Source organism: Lepidochelys kempii, chromosome 13 (genome assembly GCF_965140285.1).
Source record: "Lepidochelys kempii isolate rLepKem1 chromosome 13, rLepKem1.hap1, whole genome shotgun sequence".
NCBI classification, from domain to species: domain Eukaryota; kingdom Metazoa; phylum Chordata; order Testudines; family Cheloniidae; genus Lepidochelys; species Lepidochelys kempii.
In genome coordinates, this window is record NC_136392.1 from 20,477,653 (window position 1) to 20,498,242 (window position 20,590).

General features: G+C 50.1%; 1 protein-coding gene across 3 annotated transcripts; it reads right to left on the minus strand.

The window, feature by feature from the left end:
* Window positions 1–11,146: 11,146 nt before the first annotated feature.
* On the minus strand, window positions 11,147–19,500 carry LOC140897268 (WAP four-disulfide core domain protein 12). 3 transcript variants are annotated; one of them, XM_073309662.2, is made up of 5 exons: window positions 19,386–19,500; window positions 17,155–17,295; window positions 16,003–16,192; window positions 13,579–15,202; window positions 11,147–13,031 (listed from the first exon to the last, which is right to left on the minus strand). In XM_073309662.2, the coding sequence occupies exons 1-3, from the start codon at window positions 19,468–19,470 to the stop codon at window positions 16,032–16,034; spliced, it is 387 nt and encodes a 128-aa protein (XP_073165763.1). In that variant the 5' UTR covers window positions 19,471–19,500; the 3' UTR covers window positions 11,147–13,031; window positions 13,579–15,202; window positions 16,003–16,031. The 3 variants fall into 3 exon arrangements, with proteins under 3 accessions (XP_073165763.1, XP_073165762.1, XP_073165761.1); XM_073309661.2 differs by having other exon boundaries at window positions 13,579–15,226; XM_073309660.2 differs by having other exon boundaries at window positions 13,579–16,192.
* Window positions 19,501–20,590: the final 1,090 nt, after the last annotated feature.

Consider the following 20,590-nt stretch of genomic DNA (forward strand, 5'->3'; position numbering starts at 1 on the left):
GAGGCCAATACCGTTGAATTGTGTCCACAGTACCCCAAATTCGACCCGACAAGGCCGATTTAAGCGCTAATCCACTTGTCAGGGGTGTAGTAAGGAAATCGATTTTAAGAGCCCTTTAAGTTGAAAAAAAGGGCTTCATCGTGTGGACAGGTGCAGGTTTACATCGATTTAACGCTGCTAAATTCGACCTAAAGTCCTAGTGTAGACCAGGGCCAAGAAACTTCGCTAAAAATCCCCTCTTGTGTGAATTGCGTCATTGCTTTGATCACCTTCTCATTTAAGTGACTTGAGTCTCTGTTCTTCTGTGTTGATTCAAATATCTAGAGTCCACTTTCTTTCCAATGTTTTATGTAGAGAGGCGAGCTGGAGTTATATGAAGTGATTTCCTGCTTTGGACCTGGGGAAATTCAGCAAGGTTAGACTGCAGGGATCAGGTGTCATTGCTGCTCCTGGGGATGCCTTCATCTACTGGTGAAGCAAGTTATGCTGGGAAAGAGAAAAAAAAAAAAAGCAAAGTAGTCAGAAGTCTTAAGGGGAAAATCCTGTTCTGTATCAGAGGGGAAGCAGGGGGCTGGGAGCCAGGACTCCTGGGTCCTATTCCAAAATCTTGACATTTCCCACATGGCTCTAACACTTCATCTCATGGCACAACACCAAACCTGTGTTTTCTTTCACTTGTTTCCTGCCACAATTCTGCTACTCATTCACGGTTTCACATGTACCGCCTGATATAACCCTTGGACTGATCTCTCTGCTGGGGCCAGCATGAATGGGGATGTTTCAGGCTCAGCATCAGTGTAACGAGTGTTGGGGAAGCTGGGAAGATGCCACGTACCCACGTCCTTCCCTGGTAAAACAGCATATTGTGCCTCTGGACTTCAGCTGTGGTCAGTGCAGTGATTTGTGCCTGCAGCCCAGGGCTGTACAACCCTCCCCAGTGGGCAGTTCCCTGGCTCAGCTGGAGCAGGGCAGGATCTCACTGCAGAGGCTGGGTACTTATGATGTAAACATGAGTGGAGGTGGGTGTCTTTCTGTGGCTAATCACAGTCCAGCCCAGTCAGTGTCACAGCACTTCTCATTTTCTGGACACTGACTGTCCTGTACAAACTGCATTAGGAGGATACCATGAGAGACACCTTATATTGAGTGCTTGACAGACACCAGGTTTCTCTGTAACACAGGAAGATCATAGTGTAAGCCACCCTCTGCACTGGAAGCTGGGATAATAAGTGCAGGTGGTTGGTGGCACCTAGTGTTAACTAGAGTTCTCCGTTTTCTGAAAAGCTTCTGCTCTGTGAACTCTGGGGTCCAGTGACTGAAAACCCAACACCTGGAGATCACAAAAATGATTTGAACTGGGCTGAAGTCCCCAGATACATTTAGCTGCAGCCTCCTGTCATCAGGATAAAGATGACTCAGTTACACTGAGACCAGTACCTCTCTGAATCAGGATGCAATCTCTCCCACAGCTAGTTTCACAGCATTTCTTTGGGCCAGGACATTGGTGGTCATGATCACAATGGTTGGGAGGATTTAGTATAAGGCACTGTGCAGTAACCACTGGGCAAGTCCCAGCTTTGGCTGCAAGAGAGGAGATGGCAGGATAAACAAACTTCTATAACAGGATAATAGCCAGGCCCCAGGCACGGATCTCTGCCTGCTGAGTGCTCAGCTCCAATTCCCTTGTATCTCTCATCTTGCCAAGACCTAAAAGCATGGACAGATGCAAATGATTCCTGCAGGACAGCTACAGTTCTGTGGGATTCATCCCCTTAATGCCAGTGACTCTCTCTGTAACCCCCGTGCCATCACTCCTCATTGCAAATAACTTTCAACAACAAGGAGCAGGGATGCCACGTTTGTGGGAAAGGCAGGTACCATTGGGACTAAAATGAGTGGCACCTGTCAAAGTGAGGGAGGTGGGAGGTGCCTGCTTGGGTCACACAGCACACTCCTGCAGTCCCCGCCCCCGATGAGCTAGGACAGGGAGTGATGATCTCACTGCAAAGCAAGGTGATAAGTTTGGAAATACTGGCCCAACGGGGTTCCTTGGTTGGGCAGAAGGCAAGCCTTTGTACAGGTGGACATGCAGCACTTTGTAGTGCTGGGGCACTCAGGAGCCTAATCACACACTCATTAGGAGGAACTACCCTGAGACAGGTCTTCTCGATCACTGGGCAGGTCCTAGGTTTCACTGTATCATACTAAGTCCCTGGCAGGAACATCTCTGCCTGCTAAAGGCTGAAATACTGTCCCCGGCTCAGCTCAGGGACAGGGGGAGAGCTCCCTGGGGAACCAGACCCACAGGCTATAAACAATGAGGCAGGTACCTTGCTGAGTTAGAACACAGCCCAATCCACAGCCGGTATCACAGCACTTCTCTGGCCCCGGACACTGGCTGTCTGACAGACAACGATTAGGGGGATTCAACATGTGGCACTTGAAAGGAACCACTGGGCAGGTCCCAGATTTCACTGCAAGAAAGACATGCATGGTATAAATACCACCTTGTAATGCCGGGCAGCATGCTGAGCTCCAGTGAGAGGCACCTGCTATTAGGCAAAGGAATGCCCCATTTGTGTGGAATGAAGGTAACATTGGGACTAAAAATAACTGGCATCCCTTGAAGTGAGGGATGCATGAAAGGCCTGCTTGGACAAGCTTCCTCTCCCCCCTTCTGCCCCCATGGGTTGGAACAGGGAATGATCTTACCGCAAAACATGGTAGAAGAATTAGAAAAACTGGCCCAGTGTGGTACCTTGGTTGGGCTGAATGCACTCCTTCCCACAGATGGACATGCAGCACTTCATGGGGCCGGGGCAGTCACGGTCTTCCTTACACTTATCAGGAGGATTTATCATGCGACATGTACTCGTGATCAATGGACAGATCCCAGGTTTCTCTGTAACTAACAAACAAATCCTGTGTTACAAGGTAACAAACTAAGCTTTCGGCACAAAGATCTGTTCTTGCTAAAGCTGAAATACTGTCCCTGGCTCAGCAGGGACAGGGTGAAAGCTCCCTGGGGAACCAGGCCCACAGGCTATAAACAATGAGACAGGTACCTTGCTGAGTTAGAACACAGCCCAATCCACAGCCGGTATCACAGCACTTCTCTGGCCCCGGACACTGGCTGTCTGACAGACAACGATTAGGGGGATTCAACATGTGGCACCTGAAAGGAACCACTGGGCAGGTCCCAGATTTCACTGCAAGAAAGACATGCATGGTATAAACACCACCTTGTAATGCCGGGCAGCATGCTGAGCTCCAGTGAGAGGCACCTGCTATTAGGCAAAGGAATGCCCCATTTGTGTGGAATGAAGGTAACATTGGGACTAAAAATAACTGGCATCCCTTGAAGTGAGGGATGCATGAAAGGCCTGCTTGGACAAGCTTCCCCTCCTCCCTTCGCCCCCCATGGGTTGGAACAGGGAATGATCTTACCGCAAAGCATGGTAGAAGAATTAGAAAAACTGGCCCAGTGTGGTACCTTGGTTGGGCTGAATGCACTCCTTCCCACAGATGGACATGCAGCACTTCATGGGGCCGGGGCAGTCACGGTCTTCCTTACACTTATCAGGAGGATTTATCATGTGACATGTACTCGTGATCAATGGACAGATCCCAGGTTTCTCTGTAACTAACAAACAAATCCTGTGTTACAAGGCAACAAAGTAAGCTTTCGGCACAAAGATCTGTTCTTGCTAAAGCTGAAATACTGTCCCTGGCTCAGCTCAGCGACAGGGGGAGAACTCCTTGCGGAAACCCCCCTTTTACCCACAGGCTATAAACAATGAGGCAGGTACCTTGCTGAGTTAGAACACAGCCCAATCCACAGCCGGTGTCACAGCACTTCTCTGGCCCGGGACACTGGCTGTCTGATTGACAACGATTAGGGGGATTGTGCATCTTGCACCTGAAAGGAACCACTGGGCAGGTCCCAGGTTTCACTGCAAGAAAGACATGCATGGTATAAACACCACCTTGTAATGCCGGGCAGCATGCTGAGCTCCAGTGAGAGGCACCTGCTATCTCGCAGAGTGCCGACTGCGGTAGGACCAGTCTGGACTCTGTGAAATTCTGCTGTCGATTGAAAGGCCTCTACAGAATTATCCTGGGCCTAATCCTTCCCTGCTGGGCACCCCATGTGTCATTCACAGCTCTGCAAGGCAGGTGTAAAATGCTGCCATGTTGACATGGACAGAAGGAGCAGGAGGCTAGAAAAGGGGCATGGCAGGGGGAATCGGCCCCCTGTTGCTGAGGCGTGAGTGACTGAAGCCTCACTATCTGGAAATGAGAATTAGGGAGGGAAAGGACCCAGGCAGGTCTCTAGGCAAATCCTCCGGACACTGTAATTCCAGATCTCTGCCACCCAGCCATGGTGTTTAATTCCACGTTTAATTCCCAGCCTGGAGGGGGCTCGTCTGCTCTTTCTCACAAGAATGGCCTTTGCTGCTCTGGGTGCAACTCCTCAGAGCCTGCAAGTCTCGACCACTCAAAACGGGAGTTTGCTGCATTGCTCAATAAAAGTCGGGCCAGCGCCTTAGCTGGGGCAAACCAGTGTAGCTCTGTCGACTTGACTGTACATCAGGTGGGGATTTGACTGAGTCTACACTCAAATGCAGTGGGGTGTCTGGCTGTGAACCTTTCCCCAACGAAACCCTGAGTGGCCGAGCAGGCTCAGACCGAACCGATCTAATGAAATCCGCATGGAGAAACTGCAACTTCGGCACCTACTGCATCGACCCCCACTCCGTGGTCTCTGTGCCTTCTCAGGCTCAGTATCTGAATGGTATAAAATCCTGAACAGAGCCTGCTAGTGAGGTGGCCTTTGGGCTCATATCAGAGCACAAGGACATTTCCTCTCCCTGATGCAGGAGCAGTTGTGATCCCAGAATGTGGGGTGCTGAGTGTCAGTAAAGAGAGCAGCCCTGTTAGTTCTGTCTGGGGAGGGGACCACTCACTACAGCCTGAAGAGTCCCCTGTTCTCTGCCCTCCCATGGGACAGGAGCCTGCTGCCCGCTGCCCCTTGGGCTGAAGCTGTTTTCAGCACTTACCTCTGGGGATTTTTTGCACGGGTAAGATTGTGCCAGACCAAGACGGCAGCACCATCCAGAGGGTGAGGACCCACACGGGGAGGAAGATGCCCACTGACTTCATGGTGCTGTTGGGAGTGAGGTGTGAATGCCCATAGCTGAGCCAGGCTGGGATTTAAGCTCTCCGATGGGTGGGGCTGGGAAGGAGGGGGGCATTTGGGTTCCTTTCAACATCCCGACCTTCCTTCCCTTCCATTTCACGAGTCGGTGCACGTATCTGCCTCACCCCTTCTTGGGCAAGAACAAAGTAGCTGCCTAGTTTCAGAGAGGTTTTGCCCCTGGCAGAAATAGGGAGTTGCCCATATTACTTAGCAGCAGGCTGTGATAATGGCCTCCACCTGTCGGCATGCCACCTCCCCTCTGCTCCCAAAGGCATACGTATTCAAGGAGTTTAAAGCAATAGGTTTAACCCAGAAGTGAGCTGACAGACTTGCGACCTGGTCTATCCAGCCTGCATAGATCACACTCTGCTCTTTTACAAGTTGATTCACAAACCATTTGAAATACAGATGATGAACAGCAATTCACTCCAAGACTTTTGAGTTCAGCATTGCCCTTCGTGGAGCTGTGATAATTGCCTTGACACAACTTCATGCCAAACCTGGGGGAGCCACTGAATGGGCAGGAACAGTGGCTTCCCTTAGATCAGGGTGTACGCTGAAGATTTGGGAGACCTGGGTTCAACTCTATCTTGCTCTTTCTGTCTGACCTTGGGCAAATCACATAAGGTCAGATTTTCAAAGGTATTTAGGTGACTGAAGATGCAGATAGGTGACTAATAGGGTTCTTCAAACAATTAGACATCAAACTCCCATTGAAATAAAAATCTTTAGGGTTCCTTCTGACATTGTCTCATGCTCAGCAGCAGAGTTGGCATCTTCTTCAGAGGGAATCAACGGGAGTCGGGTGCATAGGTACTTTTGAAAATACCCCGAGGCTACTATCTGCATCTGCCTAAATACCTCTGAAAATCTGGTCCTGAGTCTCTCTGCTTCCGTTCCTCTTCTGTAAAATGGGAATAATAGCACTTTGCTGCCTCACAGGGGTGTTGCGAGGGAAAATACATTAAAGGTGTGTCTACACCAGGGGTCTGATTCCCCTGCCTGGATATATGTCCCACCCGAGCTCTCATCCAGTTCTCATCTCAATAACAGTGTAGTCATGGCAGCACAGGCAGCAGCAAATGGTGACACCAGCTAGCCGTGCTGACTGCAAACCCGCCAGAAACCCGTGGATACCTAGTTGGCACAGTTAGCCTGTCCTGCTGCTTGCCCCAGCATGTGCCACTCTAGGTACACTACTAGCGTGAAGAGAACTCGTGCCAGGATGTCTGTGTGAAGTGCAGAATCACAGCCCCAGCTCCTAGTGTAGACAGACTCTAAAGATGGTGAGATGCAGCTTCAGATTCTGTGGTGATGGGGCTGGATAAGTATGTAGGTAGATAGAGCTATAAGGTGGTCACATTTATTCCATGGTTGTCCAACATGGACATTTCTTACACCTGCTCAGAGAGAGAACAGTGGATGGATGGAGCACTGATGGCCTATGCTATGGCAATCCTGACATCCCTGTGTTCCTATGCAGAAGATGCCAACTCAACTACTGAAGAGGAAACAGTGTCAGAGAGAGCCATGGACATTTTCACCTTTGCAAACTCCTGCTTGTTGCCAATTAACTAACATACAAATAAAACCTGTGAGAAAGGAACAGCATAACATCTTCTCTCCCTCTCCCTAAAGAACCAAGCCATGCTCTCCTGGGAGGGAACAACCTGCTTATCATCAAGAGGACAGATAGGGAGAAATTAGAAGGCAAAGCTGTGAGAGCTTTACGAAACACTCTGATACATTGGGAAATGGACCAGATGTGGCTTCCCTCTGATTAAGAGCATCAAAAAAGTCTATGTTCTTCTACACCTACCTGTTGGTGCAATGTGAAGGACCAGTTGCTTGATCAGACTCCTATGCAGGTGGACAGTGGTAGAACAAATGTTTTAATAATGAATTACTTCACTGATCTCTCAAAATCCAATACAATCTACTGGGCATGATTCTCCACTATGTTACCCTGGTGTGATTCCAATGAAGTGAGCAAACCATAACAGTGTAAAATTGGTGTAATGCCATGAAGAATCAGGACCACACTTTTAATTGTTTTATAAAATTCTTGCAGACATAGGGAGTAAAATGCAGCCTTCTTTAGACCCTGCTTTGCCTTGTTCATATTTTAATGAATGTAGCAAAGTCATCCTGGTAGCAGCTGGACAACTGACTCAACCAGCCGAGCTGATGGGTATGCAGTGTAATGGTAACAGAAATGATTCCATCTCTAAAACTGGGCGCTTACGTGGTTTGCTGATGACACCTTACTCAGTGCTTCTCTGCTGTATGTCCCTTGACGATCGTAATCAAGCTGAGCATTTGCTAGTGAAGAGAGATGACACTGGGATGTGAAAATGAATGGATTTCCCATGGGGCGTGTTAGTCATTAGCTTTAGCAAGTCTTATAGCTCAAGGACTGGGAGCCAAATCCTTGGCCCTTGTTCCAGCTACTTAGAGCTATTGAGGCAGAGCAAAGCAGCCAGCAAGCTGCCCAAAAGGGGCAGCTGAGGCTCCCCCCAATGGAGAAGAATCCAGAGGTGGCATTCAGCCCTCGCCAGGTAGTCAGCCCTTGCCATCCACTCCGCCAGCCTCTGCATAGGGGGTGGGGAGGGGCAGTTTCAGAGCCGGCTGGAAGAAGGTGGGAGCAGAACACTGCACTCCAGCTGAGCCTTGGTTGGCAGAGTGATTTCTGGTTGACACAACGTAGAGCAGCTCTTCAGCTGTTCTAAGTTCTGCCAGAGGCTGTGTCAACCCCAAAGTCAAAGGAGCGGCAAGGTGACTTAAAGACTCATTCGTCCCTCTACACATCGCATTGGAAGCTTCAGCTCCAAGAGCTCTCAGCCATGATGTTTGCAGCGCTGCCAGCGTCAGTGTGACATTTTATTTCTCACAGTCTTTAATTTGCGCTGCTGCTTTTATGAATAGCTGGGAGCTGTTGGGTTGAGCTCTTCCCTTGGCTGAAATTTCTAATTGTCCAAAGCAGGTGAAAGGCAACGAGGCATCAATGTGACCTATAAGCATGTCAGGAAAGAAACTTCAGAGTGGAGTTAAAGAACTGGTGTGAGCGGAGCGTGCGTGGATGATAGAATGGCTGAGCAGGGCCTTTGAAGGCATCCGGTGAGGTTCCCTAATTGTTAGAACAGCAGAGCAGACTCTTCTCAAGATGAGAGGACGTGACCATATCTGGGCTACTAGAAAATAGTTTTCACTGGGCACTTTTCATGGCACAAAGTGGCCATGCTTCCTGGTCATTTCTTTTGGAGGAGCACTTGGTAATTTATTCAGCCTATGAGAGGAATAGCGGGTGGCTCCGGGTAGCATCAACCTCTCCACATCAACCAGTATCACCATCAGGCTGAGACCCAGGGCCTGAACTGCCTCCTTTCTCCTGAGTCTAAAAGGTGCCCTCCGCAGACCAGCTGAGGAGGAGGAGCCAAATGACCTCACCATCTCCCTGGCTGTATCCTGAGCAGCTCGTGAAGTGTGAACAAAGGTGTTTCCTATTCCTCCCTCCCTGGCATGACAGCTACAAGTTCCCCTTGCTCCTCTTGACTCCTCTCTGTCTCTCCCTTTTAGCCTTCTGCCTAATACATGCCTGGCTGAGTCACTAGGACAAATCTAGCCTTGCAACATTCTGCTGCGACCAGTTTAGCCGGCTATCCGCCATACCGAGCGGCCGGGTCTTAATAAAAACTTTACCAGCACAGACTGGCCAGAGGAAAACAATAAGCTTTAGCCACACATTTTCCAAGTGGGGTCAGTGCATGGGAGTGCTTAACTGCCTCATGTGCCATGGTCTTCCAGCAACTGACCAGCAGCCATCAGACAAAAGCTGCATTTTCCTCCTCTTTTGCTTTTCTTTTCTCACTCCTGCTCTGTATGTGTTTTTCTTAAGGTGAAACTTCCCACACATTTCATTAAATCCCAGGGGAGGGAGGATGGGTTCTTGGACCTAGCAGGGACTGACTTGTGCGGGTAGCAAATGTGTCTGTGCAACCTATCTGTGCCGGGCTGAGAGGTCAATCTCAGGAGAATTTTCAACCCTTTGTTATCGTGGGAGGGTTCAAGGAGGATTCTGCAGAGCAAAGGAAATCTGAAGAAAAGCCAATATGTGACTGTGGATTGTGCAGGGCTCCAGCTCCCTTGAGCTCTGCAGTGCTCCCCACAGGCCCCTGGGCACAACAGGAGTTGGACTTTTGCAGACTATGCACAATTCTGAGTTTAACCTGTGGGAATGAGGAAAGTTATGAACATAGGGGGAAAGTCAGCACATAGACCTCCATTCCAGAGGGCACAGCCAAGCATCCCAGTTGTTTAAGTCTTCTGTGAACTGCAGGAAGAAAATCTGCTTCTTCTGTGAAGTTCCCTGCAAGAGAGAGAGAGAGAGATGGCTGGATGCCTCTTTGACCTGCTTTCTAGCTGCGAGCTGAGGGAGTTTGTTGTGTGTGCGTGGTGTGTCTGTTTCATTTTGCATTCATTTTTGGAAATATGGGACAAGCGATACAGCTCTCAGTTCAATGGGCTTTGTGTTTGGTGGATTCTAGATTTTGAATGGGGCCTTATGTATCTTTGTGTAAGCAGAGTCAGGATGAGCTCCACCCTGACATCTGGTGGTGAGGTGTGGCAAGTTGTGGAAAAGAACTTCAGGGGCTGATCTCATTTGCATAGGCACACCCACCCCACCTAGAATGAGGCCATAACTGCCCAAATGGTCACTTTGGCTGTTGTGGGATCCCCAGTGTCTCTGTTATTGGGGTGGGAAGAATAAATTGTTATTACCCTGATTATGAGAACTGTGCTTGGAACTGTACTTGGCCTTTTGTTATGATGGAGGGACTCACCATCAACTAAGTAGCACTCGCTAGGCAAGGGACATGGGTTCCAAAACTCTGTGAATGGAGAGAGGCTTGAGACAGGTATTTGTACCTGGTGGTATGGGCCCCTTTGTGAGGGCCTGAAACACCAATTGCACTTCTGTCTCTCTCCACTCTGGAATGTCAAAGCTAATTTTGGATCTATTAAGAGTCTTGCTACAGGTACTGTACTGAATTCACTTTGGCCTTATGGTGCACCAGCACTAAGGCTCCCACTACTATGAGCTGGAATCACTGAGCACTGTGTCAAGTAGTGGGAAGCCAGAAGAACTAGAGTGCAGTGGTGCTGTTCGTGGGTAGGCTGGCAGAGTGTTCGTGAGACAGCGAGGCGAGCTGTGCAGGGCGGAGCTGTTTGTGAGACAGCGGCGTGTTCATGAGACGCTGAGCCGAGCTTAGCAGAGCTGTTCGTGTGAGACGGCGAGCTGTGCAGGGCGGAGCCAGTCATGGTGGAGCAGAGCCGTTCGTGAGACAGCGGAGCAGAGCAGAGCCCTGTGGGGCAGTCAGCTTCAGGACACGTAAGGTGCCCCTTACCTCTTTCCCCCCACACACAGGCACATTTTAGCCAATCTGGGGAGCAACACTCTGCAGATGAACTTTTGAACTCTGGGGCTGGACTTTTTGAACTTTGGGTGATTTGTGGATTGCTGGACTCAAGAGACGTTTGGGTTCTGGGACTCAAGAATTCGAGGGAAAGGATGTGGCCCAATTTTCTGGGGTGGGTCTTTGCTCATGCTTTGGTTAATGAACACTAGTTGTGGTGTTTCCCCAATTTAATGCTGATGTCTTTTACCACATGTTATTAAAGATTCTCTGCTACACCGAGACTCTGTGCTTGCGAGAGGGGAAGTATTGCCTCTTTGAGGCGCCCAGGGGGTGTGTAAGATTTTCCCAGGTCACTGGGTGGGGGCTCGAGCCAGTTTTGCATTTGCTTTGATGAGAGGGAACCCCTGTGTACTGAACCCGGCCCTTGCTGCTATCAACTTGGCCTGGCAGAAGGGTTACATTTGGTACTAAAAGACGTTTTGAGAAGGACTGTTAACTGTTGCGGTTCAGTGATGAGACAGAACACAGCTTTATGCAAGCAAACAGGCTGGTCAGCGGAGATGGGCTGTTCTGCCCCCCCTGCCTTCCACCTTCTCCTTTTATTATATTTCTCCCCCTATGCATTACACACTGCTACACAAAGGAATGTATGAGGTTGATTCATATGCTTAGTTACCATCCTCTATCTACTACAATCCTGGTTCTCAGGCCTTCAGCCCAGGCTAAAGAAACCTCCCACAGTTGCTGTCCAAACAATCAAGTTCTCAGGGTTCATATCTAGCCCTTGTCCTTGGATAGAGCAATGTGTGCATTGCTCCTAGGAAACAGTCAGGGTGTGCCCCGCCTGCTTCCAGGTGGAATAGCTAGACATTAACCCTTCATCTCCCCTTTTTTGTTTATAGATAGTTGGCCATCACATGGTAGCCGCCAATTTGTTTTATCATGCTATTTAACTCCCAGACAGACAAGGACATAACCTGGGGAGCTTTCCAGGGCAAAATTTTACAAAGTCTTAACAAGGAAGGAATACATTGTACACAGCAACAACAAAAAATAAGCCCAATGATTACAAACACAAAATAACCAAAAGCTTAACATCTGCAATATAATCATCTAAAAGGGGTACACTTCTTTTACTACAATTGTGACCAGCAAAAGGCAATATAAGTATCATTCTACTAAGACAGCAAAGGGTGCCATCACTTAAATTTGCAGGAATATTATTAAAGGTACATGAACCACAAGTAAAAACCCATCCTGATGGTAGGATGATATGGCCATAGTTATATGAAACATTAACAGCATGGGAACAATTTAAAAGGGATTGAGAAATTTTTTGACAGCCCAATGGCACCTTTGTACTAGTGCAGTTAACTACACGCGCACAGGTGACATTGTGAGCCCCAGCCGGGTACGGTGTGTGAAGGAATATAGCCGTGCAAGGCAGAATATAGTTGGCTGGGCCCCAATTAGCCATGCTAGAGTACTGGGAGAAAAGATTAGCATAAGCAAAGAGCAGTATCTTATTCTCCTTCGGACTTGTAACGGGGGAGGCGCTTCTGAGCCAACCCCTACAGAAAATAACAGGCACAAAAGGCACACAATCATCACAGAATTAGCAGTGATTTGGGCGAGAATCGCCACAAACAAAGTCTTAGGAGTTTCTGGCTGCTGATCTGCTGCCAGTTTTCGTTGAGCCGTGGCGACCAATGCTTTTACTGCTCCCCATGTCACGGGCTGGCTTGGGACGCTACGCCTCCTCCGTTTCCGTCCCGCCATTGTCGACTCGGGGGGCAACGCGGTCTCCTCCAAGGTCAGCTGAAACTCTGGTATGGGATTCGACAGCCCCTGGTGCCATGCCATGTTGTTTAAGTGCTGGTCGCACGCACCGGGCTGGAACCCACAACGGTCCTGCAGGGAGAGACACAGCAGCATATCCCCGACCCCAAGTAATTAGAGGTGCTGGGCCCAGCCACTGTGGATCGGGCAGCTGACGGTAAAAGACACGCGGTCTTTCCAGTACCTCAGATTTGTGAAAATGCCGATCCGCAGGGGTCTGCTGATCTGCATTCAGTGTTAAATTATTTAAAGTAAACAAGAGAATATACATCTGTTGTTGAATGTCTCCTAAGGTTCAGAGACACAGCTCCCCTTGTTTTAATTGTTTATCTAGCAAGGTTTTGAGGGGCGGACTGACATTGTCAGAGCAACAAGTGGAGAAGACGCGCTGTGAGACGGCGAGTGAGACAACGTCGATCCAAAGCCTCCTCCACCCCGAGTTCGATCCTCGGCAGCTGGCACCTGATAGGGGACTAAAATCAATTGTGCAATTGACCGTCCACGTGGGAGCGACTGTGGAAGATGAGTCCACACCTGAACCTTAATAATGCCAGTGTAATCAGCATCAATGACCCCTGGAATGACAAAAAAGCCCTGTTTCCCAGCATGTGAGCGAGGGAGAACAAGACCTACAAAGCCGGCAGGGAGAGGTCCCATCACCTGTGTAGGTATGGCACAGACCTCCCCTGGCAGCCGAAAGTCAGTGTCCTCCTGCAATCTGTTGGTAAAATCCAAAAAGGACTCTAAGGCACCCTGACGGATACTGACAAAGCTTTTGGTAGGCTTGCCTGAATCCGGGACCTTCTTGAAAGCATGCTGGGCACAGGTGGAAATAATGGGGAAGACGGCCTGAGGGAGTTGAGACTGCATCTCAATAGTAGCAAACTGGCCCTCCCCTGCCAAATGCTCATAAATGATACCTTGCTCTCTATATACCTGGGCTTGGCGTTCTGCCATCTGCCGATACTCACTAAGCCAAATAACATACTGACTGGGTGACAACATCATGCGCAGCAGCGTTTTCCAATCCTCAGGGATTAGGGAGTACCCAGCACCCATCCCTTCAATGAGACCACGCACAAAGGTGCTAGTCAGGCCAAATTCACGAATTGCTTTCTTTACCTCTCTAACCACCGAGTATGGCAGAGTGGTCCAGGTGCCCACGGGGTTGCCCTGGTCATCATTCTGCCAGGTCACCGGGCAAACGGAGACCAGATCAGCCAGCTCCTCTGCTGTAAGATCTGATCGAGCTTTCGCTGCGTGAACCATTTGTTGCACCAGCGAAAGCTTCTGAGCAGATGCAGATGACTCTCCGGGGGGCCCCATGGGGGGAGGGTGATCACACACCGGCTCCGGTGGGGAAGGCCAGGGAGGCGGTGGTAATAGAGGCACTGGGGGCGAAGCAGGGGGAGGGATGGCTGCAGGAGCGGACGGGGGTGGCAGGATCGGCAGCTCCTCTGTTGGGGCTGGAGAGGGCCTTTCTGAGGCGACACGCTGTGTCGCATCGCCAGGAGGAGGGATGGCTGCAGGGGCGGACGGGGGCGGCGAGAGCACCAGCCTCGCGAGGGAGGGTCTGTCCGAGGCGACACGCTGTACCACGTCGCGGCAGAGGTGCCAGGCATGTAAAGCCTGCACGGGTGCCCGAGGCTCTTTGTGCAATGTCTGGCCCAATCGCTCCCAGTCCGCTAGCTTAAGGCTTCCAGCTTCAGGATACCACGGGCACTTGGCACGCACCTCCTGTAGCAGGAGAGTGAGTTCTCGAGCCGGGCAGTCATGCTGAGCCTTATGCAGCAAATACTGCAGCTCATTACGGTGTTGCACTTGCAAAGCAGAGAGGGAGCTTCCCATACTTACCACAATGAAAAATACTCACCGGGATCCACGAAGTGGATGAGTGACGCGTCTGAAACCCTTGCTGGGCGAGGTGAGTGCTGAGGGCCCCACGTTTGGGCGCCAGTTGTTGCGGTTCAGTGATGAGACAGAACACAGCTTTATGCAAGCAAACAGGCTGGTCAGCGGAGATGGGCTGTTCTGCCCCCCCTGCCTTCCACCTTCTCCTTTTATTATATTTCTCCCCCTATGCATTACACACTGCTACACAAAGGAATGTATGAGGTTGATTCATATGCTTAGTTACCATCCTCTATCTACTACAATCCTGGTTCTCAGGCCTTCAGCCCAGGCTAAAGAAACCTCCCACAGTTGCTGTCCAAACAATCAAGTTCTCAGGGTTCATATCTAGCCCTTGTCCTTGGATAGAGCAATGTGTGCATTGCTCCTAGGAAACAGTCAGGGTGTGCCCCGCCTGCTTCCAGGTGGAATAGCTAGACATTAACCCTTCAGTTAACATCTCAGACAAAGCTCCTACCTCATACCCCTTGCGAGATCTGCCTAACAATACTGTCAGAAAATTTTTTTTGGCAGTAACGAGATCATTTGGCCCCATTTCTACAATATCTGCCTCCGGAGCTTAAATAATCAACTACGTTCACTTCCTGATGTACCTCCTGGCCTTCCACCCCTGGCTCCTGCCGTTCCTTAACTCATTATTAATAGACTGTTCCACAGAGAACTGAAGGAGAGACAGTGAGACTCAGGAATACCCAATGGCAAAGCTGAGGCACAAACAAGTTTATTTGTAATCATGCCAGAGGCTCCATTCGGGCCCCAGTATAAGGTGTGCAGGGATCTGGAGAGTCCAGGACACAGGGATCTGGATCAGTGCTGTCCTCGGGATGCCCTTGGCCTATCCAAGAAGCAGAGAGTTATGCTGGAAAAATAAAAAGTGATCAGATGCACCATGAGGAAATCTTGCGCTGTACAAACTGAGCTGCCCTTGGCCAGGCTTTGCAGAAAACCAGGAGGGCCCAGCTACTGGCCTGGCTTGGGTTACAAGGCTCTCCTCGGCTCTGTGCTTCACAGGACTGTGTCTTGTATAAGGATGAGCACGTTCTCAGTGCAACCCATTAGGGGCAGCCATACCCTGATAGCCTCTGTAATGTCCATGGCAGGTGACAGCCTAGGCGCTGGGCCCAGGCGGTCTGGCTGGCTGGACCTGATTATGTATGTGCTGGAGAGCTGAGCTTATAACGAATGAGCCCTGCTCACAAGCCAAGCCTGCTGCATGCGTCCTCAGGATCCCACTATTACAGAATTCACAGTGGGAGAGGATCTTCTCCCTTCCCCTCCTGGCAGGGCCCCTCAGCCCCCGCTCTCATGCTGGCCTCCTTCTCCTTGTGTCTCACACTAGCAGCTCTGCTGCCTCCTCCCAGCTGGCCTCTATATGGGGTATGGGTAAAAAGGGGGTGTCTAAGAGGCCATTGGATTTGAAATCTAATCAGGTTCAGGTTTAGCATCAGCTTAACCCCAGCATCCCAGCGGGACGAGTGCTGGGGAAGCCGGGAAGGCAAGGGCACAAGTCCCTCACAGCTAAAGCAGCATGTTCTGAGCCTGGGCATGCGCTCTGGTCAGTGCAGTGCTCTGTGTCTGCAGCCCAGAGCTGTAGTTCCCTTTCCATGGGCAAGCTGGAGCAGGGTGTGATCTCACCGCAGAGCTGTATTCACATGACTGATGCGTTAGGAGAGATGGGTACCATTCTGAGGCCAAACACAATCTTTCCCACAGCCGGTGTCACAGCACTTCCGGTTTTCTGGACACTTGCTGTCCTTTTCACAGCGGTTAGGAGGATCAACCATGGGACAAACTACAGTGACGGCTGGACAAGTCCCAGGAGTCTCTGCAGCAGAAGAAATTAATGGTGTATAAAAAGCATCCCTGGTTCACTGAACATCAATACGTGGTGCCCCCTAGCTGACCTTATGTATCTCTCCATCATGCACTCTCTGTCCTGCTGGATGGGTGCACAGGAGAGGCCATCATATTTGCCATAGTAGAGTACTGTGCTTGGTAATGCTCCTTGTTACTTGGTAACTCTCCGATAAAACAGCCTGGCCTTTGTTCTGGCCTCACTGAAGGCCGTCTGTGCCAGGTCTGTGGGTGTATGGGGGCCACGAACCCAGTGCTCTCCCCACTGGGCAGTATCTTCTCTGATACAAAGCCAGTGGAATGACTTTATGCCAGCCCTCTTCACAGCTGCTGGCCTAGGTGTGGCTGGAGAAGGGACAGGTGAATTGAGTGCTATTCTTGGCTTCCCTGTGCTGCTGACAGATGGCACCTGATGGGCCACTCTTGCATATGCTGGGTCAACTCCTCTGCCTTTAAAATTCAGGAGAGACTAAGGTGGGAGCGATCCACCCGATCCTCCTCATCCAACGAGCTGTGCTGAGCTCAGATGAAGCCCAGAATAGGGCATCTGAGTGCTGAGTGGTCCTGTGAGTGGAGACCTGCCACCTGGAGATGAGGGGACTGGATTCATCCCCCTGTACACACATTTAACCCCAGCATCCAGGTACGAGGGGAAGTTATTTAGTTCTACACCACCCACAAACTCATAACCCCACTCAACCCACACTGCTCCTCTCACTCAGTGTCTGGTTCTCACCAAGCCCTCTGGATAGGGTGACAAGCTGTCACCTGGTGGAATTCCTACTCTGAGTCCACTTGGTTTTTCTGTCTGTTGAAATCCCCAAAGGTGCCTGCCTAAGATCCATATCCTGCAAACAAGCCTGGCTCATCAGGATCGGGGAGAGACTTCCCCTGCACGAGACCCTAGATGTCAGTGTGAGCATTCTCACTTACCTTCTGCTGGTTCCACGCAGCGCATGGCACAATGGCAATAACAGCACTTCTCCCACTCTTTGCAGTCAGAATCGGTGGCACACTCATCGGTTTCTGCCTGAACGCACCTTATGTAATCCAGCGGGCAGGTTCCAGCTCTCGCTGTAACAGACAACAGCCACAGTATGAACATTGTGCTATTGGCTGCAGGGATTGTTGATTGAAATCCACCCTGCAGTGTCAAACTTTTTCTTTCTGAGGCCCCCCTCAACATGCTACATAAACTCCACGGCCCAGCTGTGTCACAATAACTGGTTTTCTGCATACAAAAGCCAGCGCTGGCATTAGGGGGTAGCAAGCAGGGCAATCGCCTAGGGCCCCACACCACAGGGGCCCCCATGAAGCTACATTGCTCACGCTTCATCTTCAGCCCCGGGTGGTGGGGCTCAGGGACCTGGGCTTCAGCACCATGCAGTGGGACTTTGACTTTCTGCCCTTGGCCCCAGCGGGTCTAATGCTGGTCCTGCTTGGAGGCCCCCCTGAAACCTGCTCAAGCTCCCCTAAGGGGGGCCTGGACCTCTGGTTGAGAACTACTGACCTAGCAGGCTAGAGGCAATGTCCTTCACTGTCCTGTGAGGATCAGAATTCAAGACTTGAACAAAAGTTACTAGTCAGGACACAGGGCTATGCTGCCTAACTCTGGATGCTGCTGTTTTCAATCTGCAGGAGTGACAGGGAGGGCTGTTGTGAGCCAGGTCCTTTGTGATGGAGCAGAACAGAGATGGGAATGTGAGTGCTCCTCTGTCCACGGCTGCAATCACTACACTAGCTGTCCACCAGGCACTGTACCTAGTCTGAGGTCCTGGTCTTGATTTTTCAAGGCTCTCGATGGACTGAGCTCTCTCAGATACCATCTCTCCTTCCATGGCCAAAAGCTAACGCACAAGCTGCAGTCAATCCTCAGGGATGATTTTCGTCAATAAAGCTGAGACTAGTAAGTGTGGGGAGCCAGCTCATGGCAGTAGAGTCCCCTCTCACAAGAGCTAATGCATGGCCACAATCCCTGCGGCCTCAGAACAAAACCAATGACCTATCTCGTTCTATATGTAGAAAGTCTGTTTGGATTTAGGTGTGTTTATTAGCAGAGTTGGAGGATTCGTGTTTTATCGGTAAATGTCGATAAACGTTGATTTCACTGCACACACACAAACCACCACAAATATTTTCATCAATAATAATCAAAATGTACAGATGGGCAAAGTCAGAAAAATGAGAGCTTGAGAGCTGATTAGAGTTTGATTTAGGGATATTCACTTTGGATATTTTGACATGTGATGTTGACAATTTGAGTTTTAATGGTTATAAGGCTTTAATTTTTTCACTCTCAGTGTCTATTCTCATGAAATAATTATTGGCTGAACCACCCTTAATTTTCTACAACTGTGAAAATATAAATAGATACAAATTGAAAATAATACTTAAAAATAAACATCAATGTTATCCGTCAAAATTATACAAAAAGAAAATTGAAATCTGCCAAGCCAATTTATTATGTGCTCAGATATGAAGGTGAGGAGCACAATATAACTATCACAATGTATATCTGTCTTAAGTTTTTCTATAGTGCCTCTCATCATGGTACCTTGGCATTGTTCGATAGAGACACAGAGGAGACCGACAGATGGGGAAAGATTTCTGGGAGAACTAGTTTAGTTAAGAAAATAATTCCTCCCCTTCCTTACTGGAAAACCAAGATTGGGAGAGAAATGAGTTCAGGCAGGGATGGGTAAGCCCATGGACACATTGAATTCCAGAGCCTTGTTACCCAGGGGAGTTAGTTAGACACCATCCACCACTGTTGGTTTAGACTAAATGCCACAGAACAGGGAGTTTTCATATCTACCCCATGGATTGAGCAGGGCTCAGGGGTCGGAGCAAAAACAAGGGGCTGCTCCTTTCCTTGGTCTAAAAAGCAATTGTGAACCCAGAACATTGGGTGCAGCCATCAAAGCGTTAAAATCTGTCCTTAAGCCTGATTGGCAGATCAGGCCCCAATGTTTTGGGCACAAAGGCTGCAAATAAGGCAAAGCATTGCCAAGTAAGTTTCTAAATAGGACATCTTCAGCTGCTGCCCTGGAGGGGTCACAGTATAAGGACCCCTGTGGAGCCCCTGCTCTCTGCTTTCCAGTGGAATGCAGCCTGCTGCCCTCTGCCCCGAGCCAGGCCTGGAGACAGCCATGCTCTGTACTAACCTTGCTTCTGCTCAGTGGCCGCTGGCAGCTCCGTCCAGAGGGTCAGGAGCCCCATGAGGAGGGGGAGGATGCCCACTGACTTCATGGTGCTGTCGGAGAGCTGGGTCTGAATGCCCTGAGCTGAGCCAGCTGTGATTTAAACTCTCCCAGGGGTGGGGGAGGGGGGAGTGCTTGGGGGCCTGCCAGCATTCTGCCCTTTCCTTGTTCATTCCACAATCAGGTTCACATGTCTGTCCTGACCATTCTTGGGGGAAAATAACAAAAAACAAAGCCCTGCCATGCTGCAAGGGGAGGTTTTACATTACTCCACAGCAGCCTGGCCTACGCCCTTTGGCCCTTTCTGCACCTGCCTGACATTAGCATGATCCTGAAGCATTTCAAGCAGCAGTTTTCCCTAGGTGCGGGGCACAGACCCATCGGCTTGGTATTTCCTTGCTGAGTTACTAAAGCGGAGCATTTAATGGCTAGCAGAGAGCCAGGCATTGTTGGGCCCAGTTCCTCGTTGCCCAGTGGCCCCTTTGTGCCAAGCTCTCCACAGGACAAGAGGCAACGCCATCCATGGCAGAGCCAGCCTTGCAGCAGCCCAGATGCTGGGGAAATCCTGGGGGCGGGGGGATGGAATTGACCTGGGAGCAATGGGGTCACTGGAACTTTCTTCCTTGTCAGTTTATCACTGTCTGAGGTTGCTGCTGGTCAGTGCAGGCCCATCAGGTTAGCCAGGCAGGGCTGTATGGGAGACTCTCAGTACCTATGTGACGGGTTGGGATGAGTGTTTCTGAGGCCTTTGGAATAGGGCCATGTGCCCAAGAAGCGCTGCACTCGGCTGATTTTCTGCTGCTGTTGGTTTGGAGCAGTTTGTTACTGATTTGTGTTTGCACCCAGAGGCCTGTGCAATGGGCCTTGGCTTAAAATGCTGCTAAACAATCCATTGGAATGAAATAGTTCACGCAGGGGGGTATGTGAGTAATTAGCTGAACCAGATTCTACAGCTTGAAGCCTGGGAGCTGCCAGCCATGACGCCTGTAGTGCTGACAAACTCAGGGAGCTGTGTTATTTCTCATGGTGTGTTATTCCTGTTGCTGCTTTTCTATGAATCGCTGGGCGCTGTTGGGTTGCGGTCTCCCCTTGGCTGAATTGTTTGAAGCAGGTGAAGGGTGGCGGGAATGTCATGATAACTTAGAAACATGTCAGGAGAGAACCACCGA

Excerpts from the sequence above, each read along its gene's own strand:
- LOC140897268 (XM_073309662.2), bottom strand. The coding sequence starts at position 19,470 with ATGAAGTCAGTGGGCATCCTCCCCCTCCTCATGGGGCTCCTGACCCTC. Across the intron at positions 17,296-19,385 it reads GGCCACTGAGCAGAAGCAAG|CGAGAGCTGGAACCTGCCCG; the intron begins GTTAGTACAGAG and ends TGTCTGTTACAG. Across the intron at positions 16,193-17,154 it reads CTGCGTGGAACCAGCAGAAG|AGACTCCTGGGACTTGTCCA; the intron begins GTAAGTGAGAAT and ends CTTCTGCTGCAG.